Source organism: Thermobia domestica, chromosome 2, assembly GCF_964235325.1.
Source record: "Thermobia domestica chromosome 2, izTheDome1.hap1.1, whole genome shotgun sequence".
NCBI classification, from domain to species: Eukaryota; Metazoa; Arthropoda; class Insecta; order Zygentoma; family Lepismatidae; genus Thermobia; species Thermobia domestica.
Window position 1 is genome coordinate 6624554 of NC_137455.1, and position 21779 is coordinate 6646332.

The window sequence follows — 21779 nt, forward strand, 5'->3', positions numbered from 1 at the left end:
AGCCGACCATAGACATTTTTGGTGGTGAATTTTGACCTTTTATAGAACAAAAGTTTTCAGTCTATACTTATATTTGTACAGATTTAAGAAAATCGTGACCCAAAAGCTAAATTTCTTGACTTTCATGACCATTTTCTGATTTCGTGACTTTTTCATTACTTTCGTGACCGATAGACACCCTGACAGATCTTGAAAATGAAATGAAATCTTCAGTTTTACGTCCCACGGTTATGCTGGCTAGGCTAAAGGAGACAGTGATGATGAGAAATGAATGCAATGGTGGAAAGATAAAGTGGGAGGAAACGGGATAACCCCGACAAAACCCACAAATGGTGTTTTCCTATCACAAAGTTCCTTGGTGCGAACTGGGATCGAACCAGGGACCCCATGCACCAAAGGTGAACGCTCTACCAATGAGTCACGGCGGCCCTTTTTAAAAATCATTATAGAAATAAAACAAGAGGAATGAAAGGATACGTAGAAAGGCAGTGGCAATAATGAACAGAAAAACAAGAAAACTTAAAAAGTATGAATGTGCCTGATAATGATGATGACACACTGCCGTAATTGTTCCACAAAGTTTTTAATATAAGAGTTCAATATAAATGACAATGCAGCTAACACACTACCATAAACTAAAGTGATATTGATTAAAACTAAAACTTACAAGCTTATCGATTTCATCTAACAGGAAAACGGGATTATTGACTCCTACAGTTTTCAATCCTTGAATTATTCGTCCTGGCATAGAACCAATGTATGTACGTCGATGGCCTCGAATGTCTGCTTGATTGCACACACCACCCAACGAGATTCTACGAAACAAAAGGAAATAAAACGTAAGATATTTCGCCAGCAGATATAAAATAATTTACTTTTAGTGCATTATATTTTAGTACTCTAAGAATTTACAATTCCATACTTTAACTATTTTTGAAGTTAAAAAAAAGCGTAACCAAATTTAACATCACACTTAAAAGTTGTCACGATCCGTTGCTGTAAACTTCTTTCTTTTTTTCTCTTTCTTCTCAGTTCCACATACAACTGTGAAGCCATTTTACACTGAAAACTAGTACTGAAAGAAACCAAGGAATTTCTGGAATTGCGAAACCAGATCGAAACCGGTCATTTACACCTGATTATCATTATTTTCATTTAAATCAAAATCAAACTCCTTTTCTTTCCAATTTGTAGGAATTTAGGATGGAATACTAAAATGTAACAGCAATCCACACACAGTTAAAGAAGATAATCTTAGGCATAGTATCACCTGATTTATAATGGCGTTGATTTAGGGGATTTAGGACTTAGATTTCTGGGTTTTCGGCAACTAAGGCCATTCTGCCCGTCACATATGAGAGATGACGTCCCTCGGAGAGCACACTATCCGGGGAAAGGGAAGGAAGGAAGCGGCCTGGGACCTATAAGTTATTATAGGTATCACCCCGGCATTTGCCTGGTGTGAATAAGGTAAACCCAGGAAAACCTCATTCAGGATTTCTGGCCTGAAAAAAGCTTTTTACACTTTTTCGACTGAGTGCCCCCACCGGGAATCGAACCCGAGACTGCTCGTACCGAAGGCAAGAGCATTATCGATTACGCTACGCGGAGCCACTTTTATGGCGTTGAGAGACGATATTTATTTATTTATTTTATTATTACTTAATGGACTACTATGCATCAACACGTTGATTATTTTCTCTCAGATTTTCGAACACCTACTGATATATTTAACCACAGAAACACGGAAAGAACGAGAAAATACGAGAAAGATACAGAATATAACTATTTATGCAATCTAGTCTGCCAATTAGATATGAAAAGACAGGCCAGACTCATGCTTACTAGCATTTTGATGTTTTCTCGTTCATTTTTTTCCTTTTCTATGAATTAAATACGATTCATTAACGACTGAGAAGTTTCAAATAAATTTTGTTACTGCTCTTATAACTAGCAACAATAGATGAAAGTTGGGTTTATCTTTATGATCCCAAAACAAAGGAAATGAGCAAACAATGGAAACATCTCCCTCCAACGCCTCTACAAAAGGCAGGAATGCAGAGGTTTGCAGCTAAAGTAATGCTTTCTATTTTCTGGGACAGTAAAGGAGTCATCATAACAGATTACCTACCTCTGCAGATGTGTAATTATGGGGTAAATTATGAATAATCCCTATTATTCTCATGTTCCAAGCTATGAGTGGGACTGAAGAAGAAACGTAGTGGATTGGTCACAAAAGGGGTGCTGCTGTTGGCAAACAATGCACCAACGCATTCCGTCCATGCATCTATAATGAAGGCAGTGGAATTAGGATATGAAATATTGCTCATCCCCGATACTCACTGGACCTAGCACCAAATGTCTTCTTTCTTCTCCCAGACATGAAGCGTTCACTCAGAGAACGCTATTTTGACAGTAGGGATGGCGTCATTTCTAAGGCTGAACTGTGGTTTCAAAGCCAAACTGCAGACTTTTACAAAACGAACTTACGGAAAGTGAAGAACCGCTGGCAAAAATTTGTCGCTGGACATAGTGACTACGTAAAGAAGGAGTAATACCATAATAGTGTCAGAATTATCCAGAGTAGATTTCTTCTAGGTGATTTCACAAACCTTTTGATACTTCCTTGTATAATTATTCATGCTTTAGGAATATATCATTACAAACCAAAAAGTGTTCCACGGGAATCAACTCTGGACCTTACGATTAGAAGTGCCGGGTTTCACCACTGAGCTAACATGAACACCCCTGTCGAGCTCCTTCTAAAGGAAGATGACTGATTACTAAGACAATGACATTCATATCCGTTGCAAATGTTTTTTCTTCTTAAATCCCACGTCTTTTTCATTCTATGGATACGAGAACTTGTTTGCTATCCTTGTTTTCATTGGAAATATTCTTTTACGTACAAAAACATTGTTGACAAAACCAGCACGTGATCACACGTATACCTAGTTTTGAAATATACTGTTTCATCATGTATTTCAATGAATATTACGTTTTTCTATGCTTAATAACATTTCAAAATGTTTTACTACACTTAAAAGAAGAAGAAAAAAACATCTGCACAATTATTTCCCAACTGCGAAGGTTCACCCTCCCCTTTGGGGTCTAGAACGTGGCATTTTTGGTTTACTGTTACCAAAGATACCCGAAGTTGGAGGATTTTCAGCTCAAAACAGTCATAATCAATTCGGTCATCTTTTTTGGAATAAGGCGTACATGTGTAAACTTGCGACCTCGGGTGGATTTTATTTTCATCCTCCCTTATACTTGATGGATTGCAACGCCAAACAATAGGGATGTTCCTGCAAATGGTAGAAAGACACCTATCAAGTTTCATCAAAATCAGATAAGTTTGACGAGAGTTATCGTGGAATGGACAGACACATAAATGCCAATCTAGTCGGACAGTAGAAGCTTCGCTAGCACTCGCTTCAATTACGACGCGATATGGTTTAACGCTGTCACTTTCAATATATCCCACTTGCTTGGAAGCAGAAAACTGAAAACTAAATAATGTGTACACTACTGTTCATTTGAACTTACCTGTGGAACTCTCGTCCCAGAGTCTGAGCAATAGACCTTCCAACACTAGTTTTCCCCACACCGGGTGGTCCAACAAAGCAAAGAATAGGACCTTTCAGACTATTCTTTAACTGTCTCACCGCTAAATACTCCAAAACGCGTCGCTTCAACTTCTCCATCGCATGGTGATCAGCGTCCAGGTCCTACATTTTTAGGAGAATAATTTCTACAAATAGTATCATGCAACAGCAGTAAATTATATTAAAAGTTTGTTTCAAGCTTCCAATACAGCACCGATCTTATATACTTTCAATATATCTTCATCTCAGAAATTTTAAACGAGAAATATCCCATCAAATACAGAACGATGTTATATTGAACAGCAGATCTTAATTGGTATTTACAAATACCGCATTGTAAGGCACCTGTAATTTTACTGAATCTAATAAAAGCATTCTTTTCATTAACTCTATATAGAAGATCTTTTCAATGATGTCCATAATATAATGTATCCAAACCAACATTATCATCTAATACGAGGGCTACCCGGAAAGTTTCAGACATTTTGGTCTATCGCGGCAGTGTGCGAGGCTAGAGTCACCATCTTGGTGTCAGAATGTTGTCACACTCAGTACGCATCCAGCTGTAGTAGCACAAGGACTGTGACGCTCTTACTGTGCTTTCTGTGATGTGTTACAATGTGCGCTGCAATAGAAAATCTTGCCTCTTGTGAGATACGTTCTGCAATTAGACGTTTGTTGAAAAAAAAAAAAAAAAAAAAAAAAAAAAAAAAAAAAAAAAACGCCACAAGCGAACTGAAATTCATCGCCAACTGTATGAAGTGTACGGACATTGAATAATGAGTGAACGCCGAGTGAGGCAATGGTGCATTGGTTTTAAAAATGGCTGTTCTAATGTTCACGATGAGGACCGCAGTGGTAGGCCTAGCCTTGTGTCTGATGAACTGGTGAGGAAAATCGACGACAAAATTCGTTTCACGATTACGGAACTTGCTGAACATTTTCCTTAAATTTCAGGGAGTTCGGTGCATGAAATTCTGGTGAAAAAGCTTGGTTACCACAAATTTAGTGCTAGGTGAGGTTACCCACCATACAGCCCAGATATGGCGCCGAGCGACTACCAGCTCCTCCTAGCGATGAAGACATAGCTTGCTACACAACGCTTTGATACTGACACCGAACTGCATGCCACTGTAAGCCAGTGGTTGAAATTGCAGGCGGCACATTTCTAACGCAACGGTATTGAAAAACTTGTGTGCCACGGTATGATTAGTGCCTCAATTTGCATGGCGATTATGAGGAAAAATAGCTTAAGAGTGTACCTTTCAAATGTATATAATATAATTTGGTTTGTTCATTCCCTTACTTTTTTATTATTATTATTTATTTCAAAATGTCTGTTAATTTCTGGAGAGCCCTCGTACTTTATTTTCACATACGATCTATTGTTAACAGTTAAGAAAAGTTATTTATGCATCATAAAAACAATGCATTTTTACATTTGATACTTACATATACAAGACTGGTAAAACAACTTGCTTCTCCATTGGAGGTACAGCCAACTCCAAAATAACATTGTTTGTGAAACAATATTTACGATTAGCAATACGCAAATCTCCATTACTTTGTACATTTAGAAAACCACTTAATACACTGGAATTTGTTGAGAAACACTAGAATATTCACTAAATCGAGTCCAACAATTAACCAGTGGAACTCAGCTAGAGGCAAACATAGTATCATTATTTTAAGGCCTCACTTATTAAAATGAACTTTAAAAATCTGTTGCAAGTAACTTTGACATTTTCCCCCCATTGTCTTCTAATACATCAATACAAGACATAGCTTTCATTGAATTATTATTATTATTAAGTCAGTCAGTATTAAGAAAAAACCTACCTTCCTAGCCTTTTGAATATCAATAATTTCTGGTGAAGATTTTGCCCAAGGAAGTTCAGCCATTAATTCAATGTAATTTCTAATTACGGAATGTTCAGGACTAAATGGACCCATCTTCTTCAGACGATTCAATTCTTTAAAAGCTACTTTCTTCGCCTGTGGAGGCAACTTTGCATCGCTGAAAGGGAACATATATTCATATATTAATACTGACTAAACAGGGAACCCACCTGCAAACGTTTTTTTTTATTATATATTATTTATTCATTATATATATATATATATATATATATATATATATATATATATATATATATATATATATAATGAATGGAAGAAATAACAGATTTTTTCATATCAATTCCTCTACAGAAATGAAATAAAATCTTTTAGTTTTACGTCCCACTCTTACGCCGGCTAGGCTAAAGGAGACGGTGATGAGAAATGAATGGAATGGCAGAATGAATAAAGTGGGAGAACCCCGAAAAAACCCACGAGCACAGTTTCTGTCTACCACAAAGTTCACTTGGCACAAGCTGGGATCGTACCAGAGACCCCATGCCAGAGGTGAACGCTCTACCACTGAGCCACGCGCTCCCAATTCCTCTATAGGTGCGAATTCAAAGATATTCAGAGTGAAAAAACGCACAAGTAGATTGAGAATCGAACCCAGGTTCCTGGCTTACCGTCTCACTGTGTTAACCACTTCTCTATCCATTCTACTCTCTAATCGGCCGAACACACTTCTATTCATGAAGTCGTTGCTCAGTAACCCAGACCACATACAGAAAGTAGTTTCAGGTTTATGGTAACGAATTCAATCGCTAGGTATGAACATGACCGAGAAGTTATTGGTAATTCGAAAGTTTTATGTTTTGTCCTGCAGGAGGATGGATGCTATGTGTAAGAATGGTCATGATTCTGAATATTGCATCCTTTTACGAAAGCTATATTTATGCTCTTTTTTGATTGTTTATAGTTATAGCAGGCTTACCAACCATACGATAATTTATCACAATATACGATTGTTTATGCCTTAATGCTATATATGATAATACCCTTGCCATAATAGATGAATATACTATAATTCTAGACTGCACATTTTCCAGTATTTAAATGTGCAATTAAACTGCTGATGTGCATTAAATAATTATAAAACAAACACACTGAGGTTTTAAACAGTTATTCCCGCTAAAATATATGAATAACGATTTAAGAATTGGTTAATGGCAACCCTGCACTCATTCTTTAAATTCAGCTACGTTTATGAGAGGGTGGAAATATTGTTGTTCAGAGTGTTGTCAATAATAAGGATTTTTAAAAAATGTAAGGACAGTGACGCAGATTTGGAGTTTGAAACTGAAGATTACTAGATAAGTTTATTGTATATCATTGTTATTTAATATTATTATATTTGTTTCTACAATAATCTTGTGCATAACGAATATACGATAGCTTTCTGTACGATACAATACTTTTGAAGACGAAACTCGATAATTTTATGCTCTGAGGTTAGCAACTCTGAGTTATAGCCAAATAAGTAAATAGTGTACGACAAAAATCTCCGTGTGTCAAAGGAAAGAATTAGCGCTCTGTCGAATCGCAATAAAACAAGCATTTCTGCTGTTGCTAGGTCCTCTAATTTCAGGCATTATAAATGTCCGAGGCCCGAGCGTAATTCTGATGTGGACAAAAAGTACGTTGTCTTCTGCAACGTAAGAATCCACCATCTCGAACAACAATATTAAGGGTAGTACAACGTTCAACGTGGCCATAAATCGCATAATTACACGAGATTTTCATCTGGTAAAGACGCATCAGGTTTGAGTCCCTCATGTAATTTTAGAAAGACTAACAGTCGAACGATGTACGATCATCATTCTGCGGAGACCAGGTGGAAATTTGTAATGACTCGACGATACATAGTCGGAATGTGATAAAAAGAAGGCAATCCTCTAACGTCCCAATGATTCCAGAGGTCGTTGTGAATGTGTATGTGATGTGGGAAGAGCTTTACACACGACTTTAAGGTTTTGGTGGTTACTGTTATAATGTCAAACTTACGCTACCAAAAGTTGACAAAAATGACAAAATCAACGCAGCTATGTATTACCAGACAAATATTAGGATTTAGGATTTTAGATTTCTGAGATTTCGGCGTCTAAGGCCATTTAGCACGTTACGTTTGAGGTATGATATCCTTCGGCGAGCACACTATCCGGGTAAAGGAAAGGAAGAATGGCTTGGAGAAGGAAGGAAGCTGCCTGGTATCTTTATGTTAGGTACCACCCTGACATTCGCCTGGTGTGAATGAGGAAAAAACAGAAAAATCTCATTCAGGATGGCTGACCTGAAAAAACTTTTTACACTTTTTCGACCGAGTGCCCTCACCGGGAATCGAACTCGGGACCGCTCATACCGAAGGCGAGAGCGATAGCTACTACGTTACGTGAGGCCATGCACTGTGGTAATTAATCTAGAACAGTGGTTCTCACTCTAATTCCTATCACGAACCCATTTTATCACATCCTCTTCGCAGCGACCCTCTTATAATTTCTGATTTGTAGTTAAGTTTGTGTTAGATTTTTAATACATCTATTGCGGAGATCTCGCGATATCCATCTATTTCTATAATAGTAGAATCCGTTTCTTGTATATAGTGGTTACAGTAACTTCCCTAAAAAGCGAATGGATTCCAAATGTGGTCAGTTCACTTATATTAAATATCGAATCCGATCCGTCATACTGTCTCAAAATGAATATCATGTTTTTTTCTTCCATAGTAAGCATTAAAACAAAGACAAGAAATCGTTTATCAGCTGAAAATGACTTGATAGTGTGCATCACGAACCGGACATTGCCGCACTAGTGAAATCATACCACGATCAGATATGTCATTAGCTTTCAATTTTAATTGTGTTTCAATATGCAGTTCTTAGTTTCATATCGTAGCTTTCATTTAAACTGATTTTTAAACAACTCTGCACCTGTTGAAAATGTTTAGTAGACCTATTTTTTGTTGTTCTTAACAGTATGTATAAAAATATGTCTATCAGAACAAAATTCAAAATAATATTTATAAAACTTTTCCGGTATTAGATTCTTATTATATTTATCTCTTCCGTTTACCTTCGCGACCTCCCATGAAACTCTTTCGCGACCCCCAGGTTGAGAAACCCTGATCTAGAAATACTGGTATTTTTAAAATTTAGTTTAAGGGAAAATGAGGCGACGTCGAAAGTATTCAAGTAATATATATATATATATATGCTAAGAAAAACAATAAAATGTTAGAAAAAATGAGAAAGGGCTTTGAAGAATACGGGATGAAAATAAATGTTAGAAAGACAAAAGCCATGGTGATTGGAACGAAGGGGTCTGTGTCAAATATAAAAGTAGAAGAGTAGAAAATAGAACAAGTGAATAGTTTTCGATACCTGGGTAGTATTCTTAATAATGACATGAAATGCGAACGTGAAATAAAAGCAAGGTTAGGAATGGCGAAAGAAGCCTTTAAAAGAAAAAAAAAGTGTTTTGTGGGACCTTGAACAAAGAGTTGAGAAAAAGACTCATAAAATGCTTCATGTGGAGTGGTGTACTGTATGGGGCGGAAACGTGGACATTACGTAAAGGTGACGAAAATCGACTGGAAGCCTTCGAAATGTGGGTCTGGAGAAGAATGGAAAGAATTAGTTGGGTCGAGCGGAAAACGAATGAGAGAGTGTTAGAAATGGTGGGTGAGAAAAGAACACTTTTAGATATTATTAAGAAGAGGAAGAGAAACTGGTTGGGACATTGCCTAAGAAGAGATTGTATCATGAGGGACGTCCTAGAGGGTATGGTGGCGGGAAAGAGAGGGAGGGGGCGAAGGAAACTACAATTAATGAATGATATTAAAACAGAAAGATCATACGCGAGGACGAAAAGGTTAGCGGAGGACCGTGGAGCCTCTCAGCTGCGGCAAGTGACCTGCCAATAAAGGCAGAATACCTATGATGATGATGATATATTTGCTATTAAAATATTACTTTGTACATAAACCAGTGCAAGCAGCCTTAAGTCCTGTCCAGTGATTGGATATAAAACTTACAAGTGTTGAACTGACATTGTATATTTTCTGAATATTTGGCGCTACTTTTCCTTTTACAGGACTTGGGAAAAAGAACAGAATATAACCTCACTGATATCCCGGTTTACATTTTACAGGCACGTGTATATGATCACAGAGAAGTCCGAAATATAGCGAAAGATGAAATCCTGAATGGAAGCATGGGCTTAGGCACAAAGTAAAATTTCAATTTCAATAATATATTTTACGTTCCTAATTTTATGAAAATAACTTTAAGGTAGAAAAAGCAACAACACTGAATCAGATATATGAAAATAATCGATCATTAGATCTCAATGAAACGTTAGTTACTAAGATCTCAATGAAACATTAGTTACTAACATTAGCTTTGTCTGCAGGTCCTGAATATCATCTCCCTCATCATCATCCACTGATAAATTTCCTTTGGGGTATCGAATGATCTGCTGCCTGATTGGCTGTGGTTTCGCTACGTTCTTTCTCGCTTCCTTGAGAAGATTCAGAGCTGAAAACAACATTAACACCGTTATTATAACGACATAAAAGTCAGTAAATATTTGCTTATGAATTAACACTTGCCGAAGATTGCAATATATTCGTCGTGGAGAGTGGGTCAACACTGGCGGCTGTTGCTATATACAGGGTGTATCAAAAAAGGCTTCATAGCTTTGAAAACTCATATTGATTTACTCATTTATTTTACAGACATGCATTTGGTATCATTTTGCAGCAAAATACATCAAGTTTTGACTCACGTAGTACATTAGTTCAGAAACAAGCCACCGCAAGCGCTAGCGGCAGTTGCAGCAAAGATGGCTCCCTTTACTGGTCCCGAGCGTGTTGGCTTTATATTTTGGTTTGAAGAATCCAAGTCTGCGACAACTGTGCAACATAATTTTCGTACAAAGTAAGGTAAAAATCCTCCCAGTAGGCCTACTATTTATCAGTGGGATAAGTGTTTTATTGAAACTAGATGATCAGTAAGACACAACAAATCTTTAGGTCGTCCTCGTACGTCTGAAGACGTTGTAGAGCAAGTGACACTTTAGATGGGATTTGTACCGCATCACCAATGGAAGCAACATTGAACCTCTTTAGGTATAAGGTAAAAAGATCCTCCCAGTAGGCCTACTATTTATCAGTGGAATAAGTGTTTTATTGAAACTAGATGTTCAGTAAGACACAACAAATCTTAATTTCTTCCCCGTATCGTTTGAAGACGTTGTAGAGCAAGTGAGACTTCAGATGGTACGTGTACCGCATCACCAATGGAAGCAACATTAAACCTCTTTAGGTATAATGTAAAAAGATCCTCCCAGTAGGCCTACTATTTATCAGTGGAATAAGTGTTTTATTGAAACTAGATGATCAGTAAGACACAACAAATCTTTAGGTCGTCCCCGTACGTCTGAAGACGTTGTAGAGCAAGTGAGACTTTAGATGGTACGTGTACCGCATCACCAATGGAAGCAACATTAAACCTCTTTAGGTATAATGTAAAAAGATCCTCCCAGTAGGCCTACTATTTATCAGTGGAATAAGTGTTTTATTGAAACTAGATGTTCAGTAAGACACAACAAATCTTAATTTCTTCCCCGTATCGTTTGAAGACGTTGTAGAGCAAGTGAGACTTCAGATGGTACGTGTACCGCATCACCAATGGAAGCAACATTAAACCTCTTTAGGTATAATGTAAAAAGATCCTCCCAGTAGGCCTACTATTTATCAGTGGAATAAGTGTTTTATTGAAACTAGATGATCAGTAAGACACAACAAATCTTTAGCTCGTCCCCGTACGTCTGAAGACGTTGTAGAGCAAGTGAGACTTTAGATGGTACGTGTACCGCATCACCAATGGAAGCAACATTAAACCTCTTTAGGTATAATGTAAAAAGATCCTCCCAGTAGGCCTACTATTTATCAGTGGAATAAGTGTTTTATTGAAACTAGATGATCAGTAAGACACAACAAATCTTTAGGTCGTCCCCGTACGTCTGAAGACGTTGTAGAGCAAGTGAGACTTTAGATGGGATTTGTACCGCATCACCAATGGAAGCAACATTAAACCTCTTTAGGTATAATGTAAAAAGATCCTCCCAGTAGGCCTACTATTTATCAGTGGAATAAGTGTTTTATTGAAACTAGATGATCAGTAAGACACAACAAATCTTTAGGTCGTCCCCGTACGTCTGAAGACGTTGTAGAGCAAGTGAGACTTTAGATGGGATTTGTACCGCATCACCAATGGAAGCAACATTGAACCTCTTTAGGTATAACGTAAAAAGATCCTCCCAGTAGGCCTACTATTTATCAGTGGAATAAGTGTTTTATTGAAACTAGATGTTCAGTAAGACACAACAAATCTTAATTTCTTCCCCGTATCGTTTGAAGACGTTGTAGAGCAAGTGAGACTTCAGATGGTACGTGTACCGCATCACCAATGGAAGCAACATTAAACCTCTTTAGGTATAATGTAAAAAGATCCTCCCAGTAGGCCTACTATTTATCAGTGGGATAAGTGTTTTATTGAAACTAGATGTTCAGTAAGACACAACAAATCTTAATTTCTTCCCCGTATCGTTTGAAGACGTTGTAGAGCAAGTGAGACTTCAGATGGTACGTGTACCGCATCACCAATGGAAGCAACATTAAACCTCTTTAGGTATAATGTAAAAAGATCCTCCCAGTAGGCCTACTATTTATCAGTGGAATAAGTGTTTTATTGAAACTAGATGTTCAGTAAGACACAACAAATCTTAATTTCTTCCCCGTATCGTTTGAAGACGTTGTAGAGCAAGTGAGACTTCAGATGGTACGTGTACCGCATCACCAATGGAAGCAACATTAAACCTCTTTAGGTATAAGGTAAAAAGATCCTCCCAGTAGGCCTACTATTTATCAGTGGGATAAGTGTTTTATTGAAACTAGATGTTCAGTAAGACACAACAAATCTTTAGGTCGTCCCCGTATCGTTTGAAGACGTTGTAGAGCAAGTGAGACTTTAGATGGGATTTGTACCGCATCACCAATGGAAGCAACATTAAACCTCTTTAGGTATAAGGTAAAAAGATCCTCCCAGTAGGCCTACTATTTATCAGTGGAATAAGTGTTTTATTGAAACTAGATGTTCAGTAAGACACAACAAATCTTTAGGTCGTCCCCGTACGTCTAAAGACGTTGTAGAGCAAGTGAGACTTTAGATGGGATTTGTACCGCATCACCAATGGAAGCAACATTGAACCTCTTTAGGTATAAGGTAAAAAGATCCTCCCAGTAGGCCTACTATTTATCAGTGGAATAAGTGTTTTATTGAAACTAGATGTTCAGTAAGACACAACAAATCTTAATTTCTTCCCCGTATCGTTTGAAGACGTTGTAGAGCAAGTGAGACTTCAGATGGTACGTGTACCGCATCACCAATGGAAGCAACATTAAACCTCTTTAGGTATAAGGTAAAAAGATCCTCCCAGTAGGCCTACTATTTATCAGTGGAATAAGTGTTTTATTGAAACTAGATGATCAGTAAGACACAACAAATCTTTAGGTCGTCCCCGTACGTCTGAAGACGTTGTAGAGCAAGTGAGACTTTAGATGGGATTTGTACCGCATCACCAATGGAAGCAACATTAAACCTCTTTAGGTATAATGTAAAAAGATCCTCCCAGTAGGCCTACTATTTATCAGTGGAATAAGTGTTTTATTGAAACTAGATGATCAGTAAGACACAACAAATCTTTAGGTCGTCCCCGTATCGTTTGAAGACGTTGTAGAGCAAGTGAGACTTCAGATGGTACGTGTACCGCATCACCAATGGAAGCAACATTAAACCTCTTTAGGTATAATGTAAAAAGATCCTCCCAGTAGGCCTACTATTTATCAGTGGAATAAGTGTTTTATTGAAACTAGATGATCAGTAAGACACAACAAATCTTAATTTCTTCCCCGTATCGTTGAAGACGTTGTAGAGCAAGTGAGACTTCAGATGGTACGTGTACCGCATCACCAATGGAAGCAACATTAAACCTCTTTAGGTATAATGTAAAAAGATCCTCCCAGTAGGCCTACTATTTATCAGTGGAATAAGTGTTTTATTGAAACTAGATGATCAGTAAGACACAACAAATCTTTAAGTCGTCCCCGTATCGTTTGAAGACGTTGTAGAGCAAGCGAGACTTTAGATGGGATTTGTACCGCATCACCAATGGAAGCAACATTAAACCTCTTTAGGTATAATGTAAAAAGATCCTCCCAGTAGGCCTACTATTTATCAGTGGAATAAGTGTTTTATTGAAACTAGATGATCAGTAAGACACAACAAATCTTTAGGTCGTCCCCGTACGTCTGAAGACGTTGTAGAGCAAGTGAGACTTTAGATGGGATTTGTACCGCATCACCAATGGAAGCAACATTAAACCTCTTTAGGTATAATGTAAAAAGATCCTCCCAGTAGGCCTACTATTTATCAGTGGAATAAGTGTTTTATTGAAACTAGATGATCAGTAAGACACAACAAATCTTTAGGTCGTCCCCGTATCGTTTGAAGACGTTGTAGAGCAAGTGAGACTTCAGATGGTACGTGTACCGCATCACCAATGGAAGCAACATTAAACCTCTTTAGGTATAATGTAAAAAGATCCTCCCAGTAGGCCTACTATTTATCAGTGGAATAAGTGTTTTATTGAAACTAGATGATCAGTAACACACAACAAATCTTAATTTCTTCCCCGTATCGTTTGAAGACGTTGTAGAGCAAGTGAGACTTCAGATGGTACGTGTACCGCATCACCAATGGAAGCAACATTAAACCTCTTTAGGTATAATGTAAAAAGATCCTCCCAGTAGGCCTACTATTTATCAGTGGAATAAGTGTTTTATTGAAACTAGATGATCAGTAAGACACAACAAATCTTTAGGTCGTCCCCGTATCGTTTGAAGACGTTGTAGAGCAAGTGAGACTTTGGATGGGATTTGTACCGCATCACCAATGGAAGCAACATTAAACCTCTTTAGGTATAATGTAAAAAGATCCTCCCAGTAGGCCTACTATTTATCAGTGGGATAAGTGTTTTATTGAAACTAGATGTTCAGTAAGACACAACAAATCTTTAGGTCGTCCCCGTATCGTTTGAAGACGTTGTAGAGCAAGTGAGACTTTAGATGGGATTTGTACCGCATCACCAATGGAAGCAACATTAAACCTCTTTAGGTATAATGTAAAAAGATCCTCCCAGTAGGCCTACTATTTATCAGTGGGATAAGTGTTTTATTGAAACTAGATGTTCAGTAAGACACAACAAATCTTTAGGTCGTCCCCGTACGTCTGAAGACGTTGTAGAGCAAGTGAGACTTTAGATGGGATTTGTACCGCATCACCAATGGAAGCAACATTAAACCTCTTTAGGTATAATGTAAAAAGATCCTCCCAGTAGGCCTACTATTTATCAGTGGAATAAGTGTTTTATTGAAACTAGATGATCAGTAAGACACAACAAATCTTTAGGTCGTCCCCGTATCGTTTGAAGACGTTGTAGAGCAAGTGAGACTTCAGATGGTACGTGTACCGCATCACCAATGGAAGCAACATTAAACCTCTTTAGGTATAATGTAAAAAGATCCTCCCAGTAGGCCTACTATTTATCAGTGGAATAAGTGTTTTATTGAAACTAGATGTTCAGTAAGACACAACAAATCTTAATTTCTTCCCCGTATCGTTTGAAGACGTTGTAGAGCAAGTGAGACTTCAGATGGTACGTGTACCGCATCACCAATGGAAGCAACATTAAACCTCTTTAGGTATAATGTAAAAAGATCCTCCCAGTAGGCCTACTATTTATCAGTGGAATAAGTGTTTTATTGAAACTAGATGTTCAGTAAGACACAACAAATCTTTAGGTCGTCCCCGTACGTCTGAAGACGTTGTAGAGCAAGTGAGACTTTAGATGGGATTTGTACCGCATCACCAATGGAAGCAACATTAAACCTCTCTAGGTATAATGTAAAAAGATCCTCCCAGTAGGCCTACTATTTATCAGTGGAATAAGTGTTTTATTGAAACTAGATGTTCAGTAAGACACAACAAACCTTTAGGTCGTCCCCGTACGTCTGAAGACGTTGTAGAGCAAGTGAGACTTTAGATGGGATTTGTACCGCATCACCAATGGAAGCCACATTAAACCTCTTTAGGTATAATGTAAAAAGATCCTCCCAGTAGGCCTACTATTTATCAGTGGAATAAGTGTTTTATTGAAACTAGATGTTCAGTAAGACACAACAAATCTTAATTTCTTCCCCGTATCGTTTGAAGACGTTGTAGAGCAAGTGAGACTTTAGATGGGATTTGTACCGCATCACCAATGGAAGCAACATTAAACCTCTTTAGGTATAAGGTAAAAAGATCCTCCCAGTAGGCCTACTATTTATCAGTGGAATAAGTGTTTTATTGAAACTAGATGTTCAGTAAGACACAACAAATCTTAATTTCTTCCCCGTATCGTTTGAAGACGTTGTAGAGCAAGTGAGACTTCAGATGGTACGTGTACCGCATCACCAATGGAAGCAACATTAAACCTCTTTAGGTATAATGTAAAAAGATCCTCCCAGTAGGCCTACTATTTATCAGTGGAATAAGTGTTTTATTGAAACTAGATGATCAGTAAGACACAACAAATCTTTAGGTCGTCGCCGTACGTCTGAAGACGTTGTAGAGCAAGTGAGACTTTAGATGGTACGTGTACCGCATCACCAATGGAAGCAACATTAAACCTCTTTAGGTATAAGGTAAAAAGATCCTCCCAGTAGGCCTACTATTTATCAGTGGAATAAGTGTTTTATTGAAACTAGATGTTCAGTAAGACACAACAAATCTTAATTTCTTCCCCGTATCGTTTGAAGACGTTGTAGAGCAAGTGAGACTTCAGATGGTACGTGTACCGCATCACCAATGGAAGCAACATTAAACCTCTTTAGGTATAAGGTAAAAAGATCCTCCCAGTAGGCCTACTATTTATCAGTGGAATAAGTGTTTTATTGAAACTAGATGTTCAGTAAGACAAAACAAATCTTTAGGTCGTCCCCGTACGTCTGAAGACGTTGTAGAGCAAGTGAGACTTTAGATGGGATTTGTACCGCATCACCAATGGAAGCAACATTAAACCTCTTTAGGTATAAGGTAAAAAGATCCTCCCAGTAGGCCTACTATTTATCAGTGGAATAAGTGTTTTATTGAAACTAGATGATCAGTAAGACACAACAAATCTTTAGGTCGTCCCCGTACGTCTGAAGACGTTGTAGAGCAAGTGAGACTTTAGATGGTACGTGTACCGCATCACCAATGGAAGCAACATTAAACCTCTTTAGGTATAATGTAAAAAGATCCTCCCAGTAGGCCTACTATTTATCAGTGGAATAAGTGTTTTATTGAAACTAGATGTTCAGTAAGACACAACAAATCTTAATTTCTTCCCCGTATCGTTTGAAGACGTTGTAGAGCAAGTGAGACTTCAGATGGGACGTGTACCGCATCACCAATGGAAGCAACATTAAACCTCTTTAGGTATAATGTAAAAAGATCCTCCCAGTAGGCCTACTATTTATCAGTGGAATAAGTGTTTTATTGAAACTAGATGATCAGTAAGACACAACAAATCTTTAGGTCGTCCCCGTACGTCTGAAGACGTTGTAGAGCAAGTGAGACTTTAGATGGGATTTGTACCGCATCACCAATGGAAGCAACATTAAACCTCTTTAGGTATAAGGTAAAAAGATCCTCCCAGTAGGCCTACTATTTATCAGTGGAATAAGTGTTTTATTGAAACTAGATGTTCAGTAAGACACAACAAATCTTAATTTCTTCCCCGTATCGTTTGAAGACGTTGTAGAGCAAGTGAGACTTCAGATGGTACGTGTACCGCATCACCAATGGAAGCAACATTAAACCTCTTTAGGTATAAGGTAAAAAGATCCTCCCAGTAGGCCTACTATTTATCAGTGGAATAAGTGTTTTATTGAAACTAGATGTTCAGTAAGACACAACAAATCTTAATTTCTTCCCCGTATCGTTTGAAGACGTTGTAGAGCAAGTGAGACTTCAGATGGTACGTGTACCGCATCACCAATGGAAGCAACATTAAACCTCTTTAGGTATAATGTAAAAAGATCCTCCCAGTAGGCCTACTATTTATCAGTGGAATAAGTGTTTTATTGAAACTAGATGTTCAGTAAGACACAACAAATCTTTAGGTCGTCCCCGTACGTCTGAAGACGTTGTAGAGCAAGTGAGACTTTAGATGGGATTTGTACCGCATCACCAATGGAAGCAACATTAAACCTCTTTAGGTATAAGGTAAAAAGATCCTCCCAGTAGGCCTACTATTTATCAGTGGGATAAGTGTTTTATTGAAACTAGATGTTCAGTAAGACACAACAAATCTTTAGGTCGTCCCCGTACGTCTGAAGACGTAGAGCAAGTGAGACTTTAGATGGGATTTGTACCGCATCACCAATGGAAGCAACATTAAACCTCTTTAGGTATAAGGTAAAAAGATCCTCCCAGTAGGCCTACTATTTATCAGTGGGATAAGTGTTTTATTGAAACTAGATGTTCAGTAAGACACAACAAATCTTTAGGTCGTCCCCGTACGTCTGAAGACGTTGTAGAGCAAGTGAGACTTTAGATGGGATTTGTACCGCATCACCAATGGAAGCAACATTAAACCTCTTTAGGTATAATGTAAAAAGATCCTCCCAGTAGGCCTACTATTTATCAGTGGAATAAGTGTTTTATTGAAACTAGATGTTCAGTAAGACACAACAAATCTTAATTTCTTCCCCGTATCGTTTGAAGACGTTGTAGAGCAAGTGAGACTTCAGATGGTACGTGTACCGCATCACCAATGGAAGCAACATTAAACCTCTTTAGGTATAATGTAAAAAGATCCTCCCAGTAGGCCTACTATTTATCAGTGGAATAAGTGTTTTATTGAAACTAGATGTTCAGTAAGACACAACAAATCTTAATTTCTTCCCCGTATCGTTTGAAGACGTTGTAGAGCAAGTGAGACTTCAGATGGTACGTGTACCGCATCACCAATGGAAGCAACATTAAACCTCTTTAGGTATAATGTAAAAAGATCCTCCCAGGAGGCCTACTATTTATCAGTGGAATAAGTGTTTTATTGAAACTAGATGTTCAGTAAGACACAACAAATCTTAATTTCTTCCCCGTATCGTTTGAAGACGTTGTAGAGCAAGTGAGACTTCAGATGGTACGTGTACCGCATCACCAATGGAAGCAACATTAAACCTCTTTAGGTATAATGTAAAAAGATCCTCCCAGTAGGCCTACTATTTATCAGTGGAATAAGTGTTTTATTGAAACTAGATGTTCAGTAAGACACAACAAATCTTAATTTCTTCCCCGTATCGTTTGAAGACGTTGTAGAGCAAGTGAGACTTCAGATGGTACGTGTACCGCATCACCAATGGAAGCAACATTAAACCTCTTTAGGTATAATGTAAAAAGATCCTCCCAGTAGGCCTACTATTTATCAGTGGAATAAGTGTTTTATTGAAACTAGATGTTCAGTAAGACACAACAAATCTTAATTTCTTCCCCGTATCGTTTGAAGACGTTGTAGAGCAAGTGAGACTTCAGATGGTACGTGTACCGCATCACCAATGGAAGCAACATTAAACCTCTTTAGGTATAAGGTAAAAAGATCCTCCCAGTAGGCCTACTATTTATCAGTGGAATAAGTGTTTTATTGAAACTAGATGATCAGTAAGACACAACAAATCTTTAGGTCGTCCCCGTACGTCTGAAGACGTTGTAGAGCAAGTGAGACTTTAGATGGTACGTGTACCGCATCACCAATGGAAGCAACATTAAACCTCTTTAGGTATAATGTAAAAAGATCCTCCCAGTAGGCCTACTATTTATCAGTGGAATAAGTGTTTTATTGAAACTAGATGTTCAGTAAGACACAACAAATCTTAATTTCTTCCCCGTATCGTTTGAAGACGTTGTAGAGCAAGTGAGACTTCAGATGGGACGTGTACCGCATCACCAATGGAAGCAACATTAAACCTCTTTAGGTATAATGTAAAAAGATCCTCCCAGTAGGCCTACTATTTATCAGTGGAATAAGTGTTTTATTGAAACTAGATGATCAGTAAGACACAACAAATCTTTAGGTCGTCCCCGTACGTCTGAAGACGTTGTAGAGCAAGTGAGACTTTAGATGGGATTTGTACCGCATCACCAATGGAAGCAACATTAAACCTCTTTAGGTATAAGGTAAAAAGATCCTCCCAGTAGGCCTACTATTTATCAGTGGAATAAGTGTTTTATTGAAACTAGATGTTCAGTAAGACACAACAAATCTTAATTTCTTCCCCGTATCGTTTGAAGACGTTGTAGAGCAAGTGAGACTTCAGATGGTACGTGTACCGCATCACCAATGGAAGCAACATTAAACCTCTTTAGGTATAAGGTAAAAAGATCCTCCCAGTAGGCCTACTATTTATCAGTGGAATAAGTGTTTTATTGAAACTAGATGTTCAGTAAGACACAACAAATCTTAATTTCTTCCCCGTATCGTTTGAAGACGTTGTAGAGCAAGTGAGACTTCAGATGGTACGTGTACCGCATCACCAATGGAAGCAACATTAAACCTCTTTAGGTATAATGTAAAAAGATCCTCCCAGTAGGCCTACTATTTATCAGTGGAATAAGTGTTTTATTGAAACTAGATGTTCAGTAAGACACAACAAATCTTTAGGTCGTCCCCGTACGTCTGAAGACGTTGTAGAGCAAGTGAGACTTTAGATGGGATTTGTACCGCATCACCAATGGAAGCAACATTAAACCTCTTTAGGTATAAGGTAAAAAGATCCTCCCAGTAGGCCTACTATTTATCAGTGGGATAAGTGTTTTATTGAAACTAGATGTTCAGTAAGACACAACAAATCTTTAGGTCGTCCCCGTACGTCTGAAGACGTAGAGCAAGTGAGACTTTAGATGGGATTTGTACCGCATCACCAATGGAAGCAACATTAAACCTCTTTAGGTATAAGGTAAAAAGATCCTCCCAGTAGGCCTACTATTTATCAGTGGGATAAGTGTTTTATTGAAACTAGATGTTCAGTAAGACACAACAAATCTTTAGGTCGTCCCCGTACGTCTGAAGACGTTGTAGAGCAAGTGAGACTTTAGATGGGATTTGTACCGCATCACCAATGGAAGCAACATTAAACCTCTTTAGGTATAATGTAAAAAGATCCTCCCAGTAGGCCTACTATTTATCAGTGGAATAAGTGTTTTATTGAAACTAGATGTTCAGTAAGACACAACAAATCTTAATTTCTTCCCCGTATCGTTTGAAGACGTTGTAGAGCAAGTGAGACTTCAGATGGTACGTGTACCGCATCACCAATGGAAGCAACATTAAACCTCTTTAGGTATAATGTAAAAAGATCCTCCCAGTAGGCCTACTATTTATCAGTGGAATAAGTGTTTTATTGAAACTAGATGTTCAGTAAGACACAACAAATCTTAATTTCTTCCCCGTATCGTTTGAAGACGTTGTAGAGCAAGTGAGACTTCAGATGGTACGTGTACCGCATCACCAATGGAAGCAACATTAAACCTCTTTAGGTATAATGTAAAAAGATCCTCCCAGGAGGCCTACTATTTATCAGTGGAATAAGTGTTTTATTGAAACTAGATGTTCAGTAAGACACAACAAATCTTAATTTCTTCCCCGTATCGTTTGAAGACGTTGTAGAGCAAGTGAGACTTCAGATGGTACGTGTACCGCATCACCAATGGAAGCAACATTAAACCTCTTTAGGTATAATGTAAAAAGATCCTCCCAGTAGGCCTACTATTTATCAGTGGAATAAGTGTTTTATTGAAACTAGATGTTCAGTAAGACACAACAAATCTTAATTTCTTCCCCGTATCGTTTGAAGACGTTGTAGAGCAAGTGAGACTTCAGATGGTACGTGTACCGCATCACCAATGGAAGCAACATTAAACCTCTTTAGGTATAATGTAAAAAGATCCTCCCAGTAGGCCTACTATTTATCAGTGGAATAAGTGTTTTATTGAAACTAGATGTTCAGTAAGACACAACAAATCTTAATTTCTTCCCCGTATCGTTTGAAGACGTTGTAGAGCAAGTGAGACTTCAGATGGTACGTGTACCGCATCACCAATGGAAGCAACATTAAACCTCTTTAGGTAT

General features: G+C 37.9%; 1 protein-coding gene across 1 annotated transcript in view; it reads right to left on the bottom strand.

Annotated features, from left to right (window-relative positions):
* The window catches only part of LOC145669938 (lon protease homolog 2, peroxisomal-like), an 83596-nt gene that overhangs the window by 36437 nt on the left and 25380 nt on the right, over positions 1-21779 (bottom strand). Inside the window, exons 6-9 of the mRNA XM_081738283.1 lie at positions 9898-10039; positions 5448-5625; positions 3550-3731; positions 668-815 (exon numbers count right to left, since the gene is read on the bottom strand). Of these exons, the coding sequence (XP_081594409.1) occupies positions 668-815; positions 3550-3731; positions 5448-5625; positions 9898-10039 (650 nt within the window). The remainder of the gene's footprint in view (positions 1-667; positions 816-3549; positions 3732-5447; positions 5626-9897; positions 10040-21779) is intronic.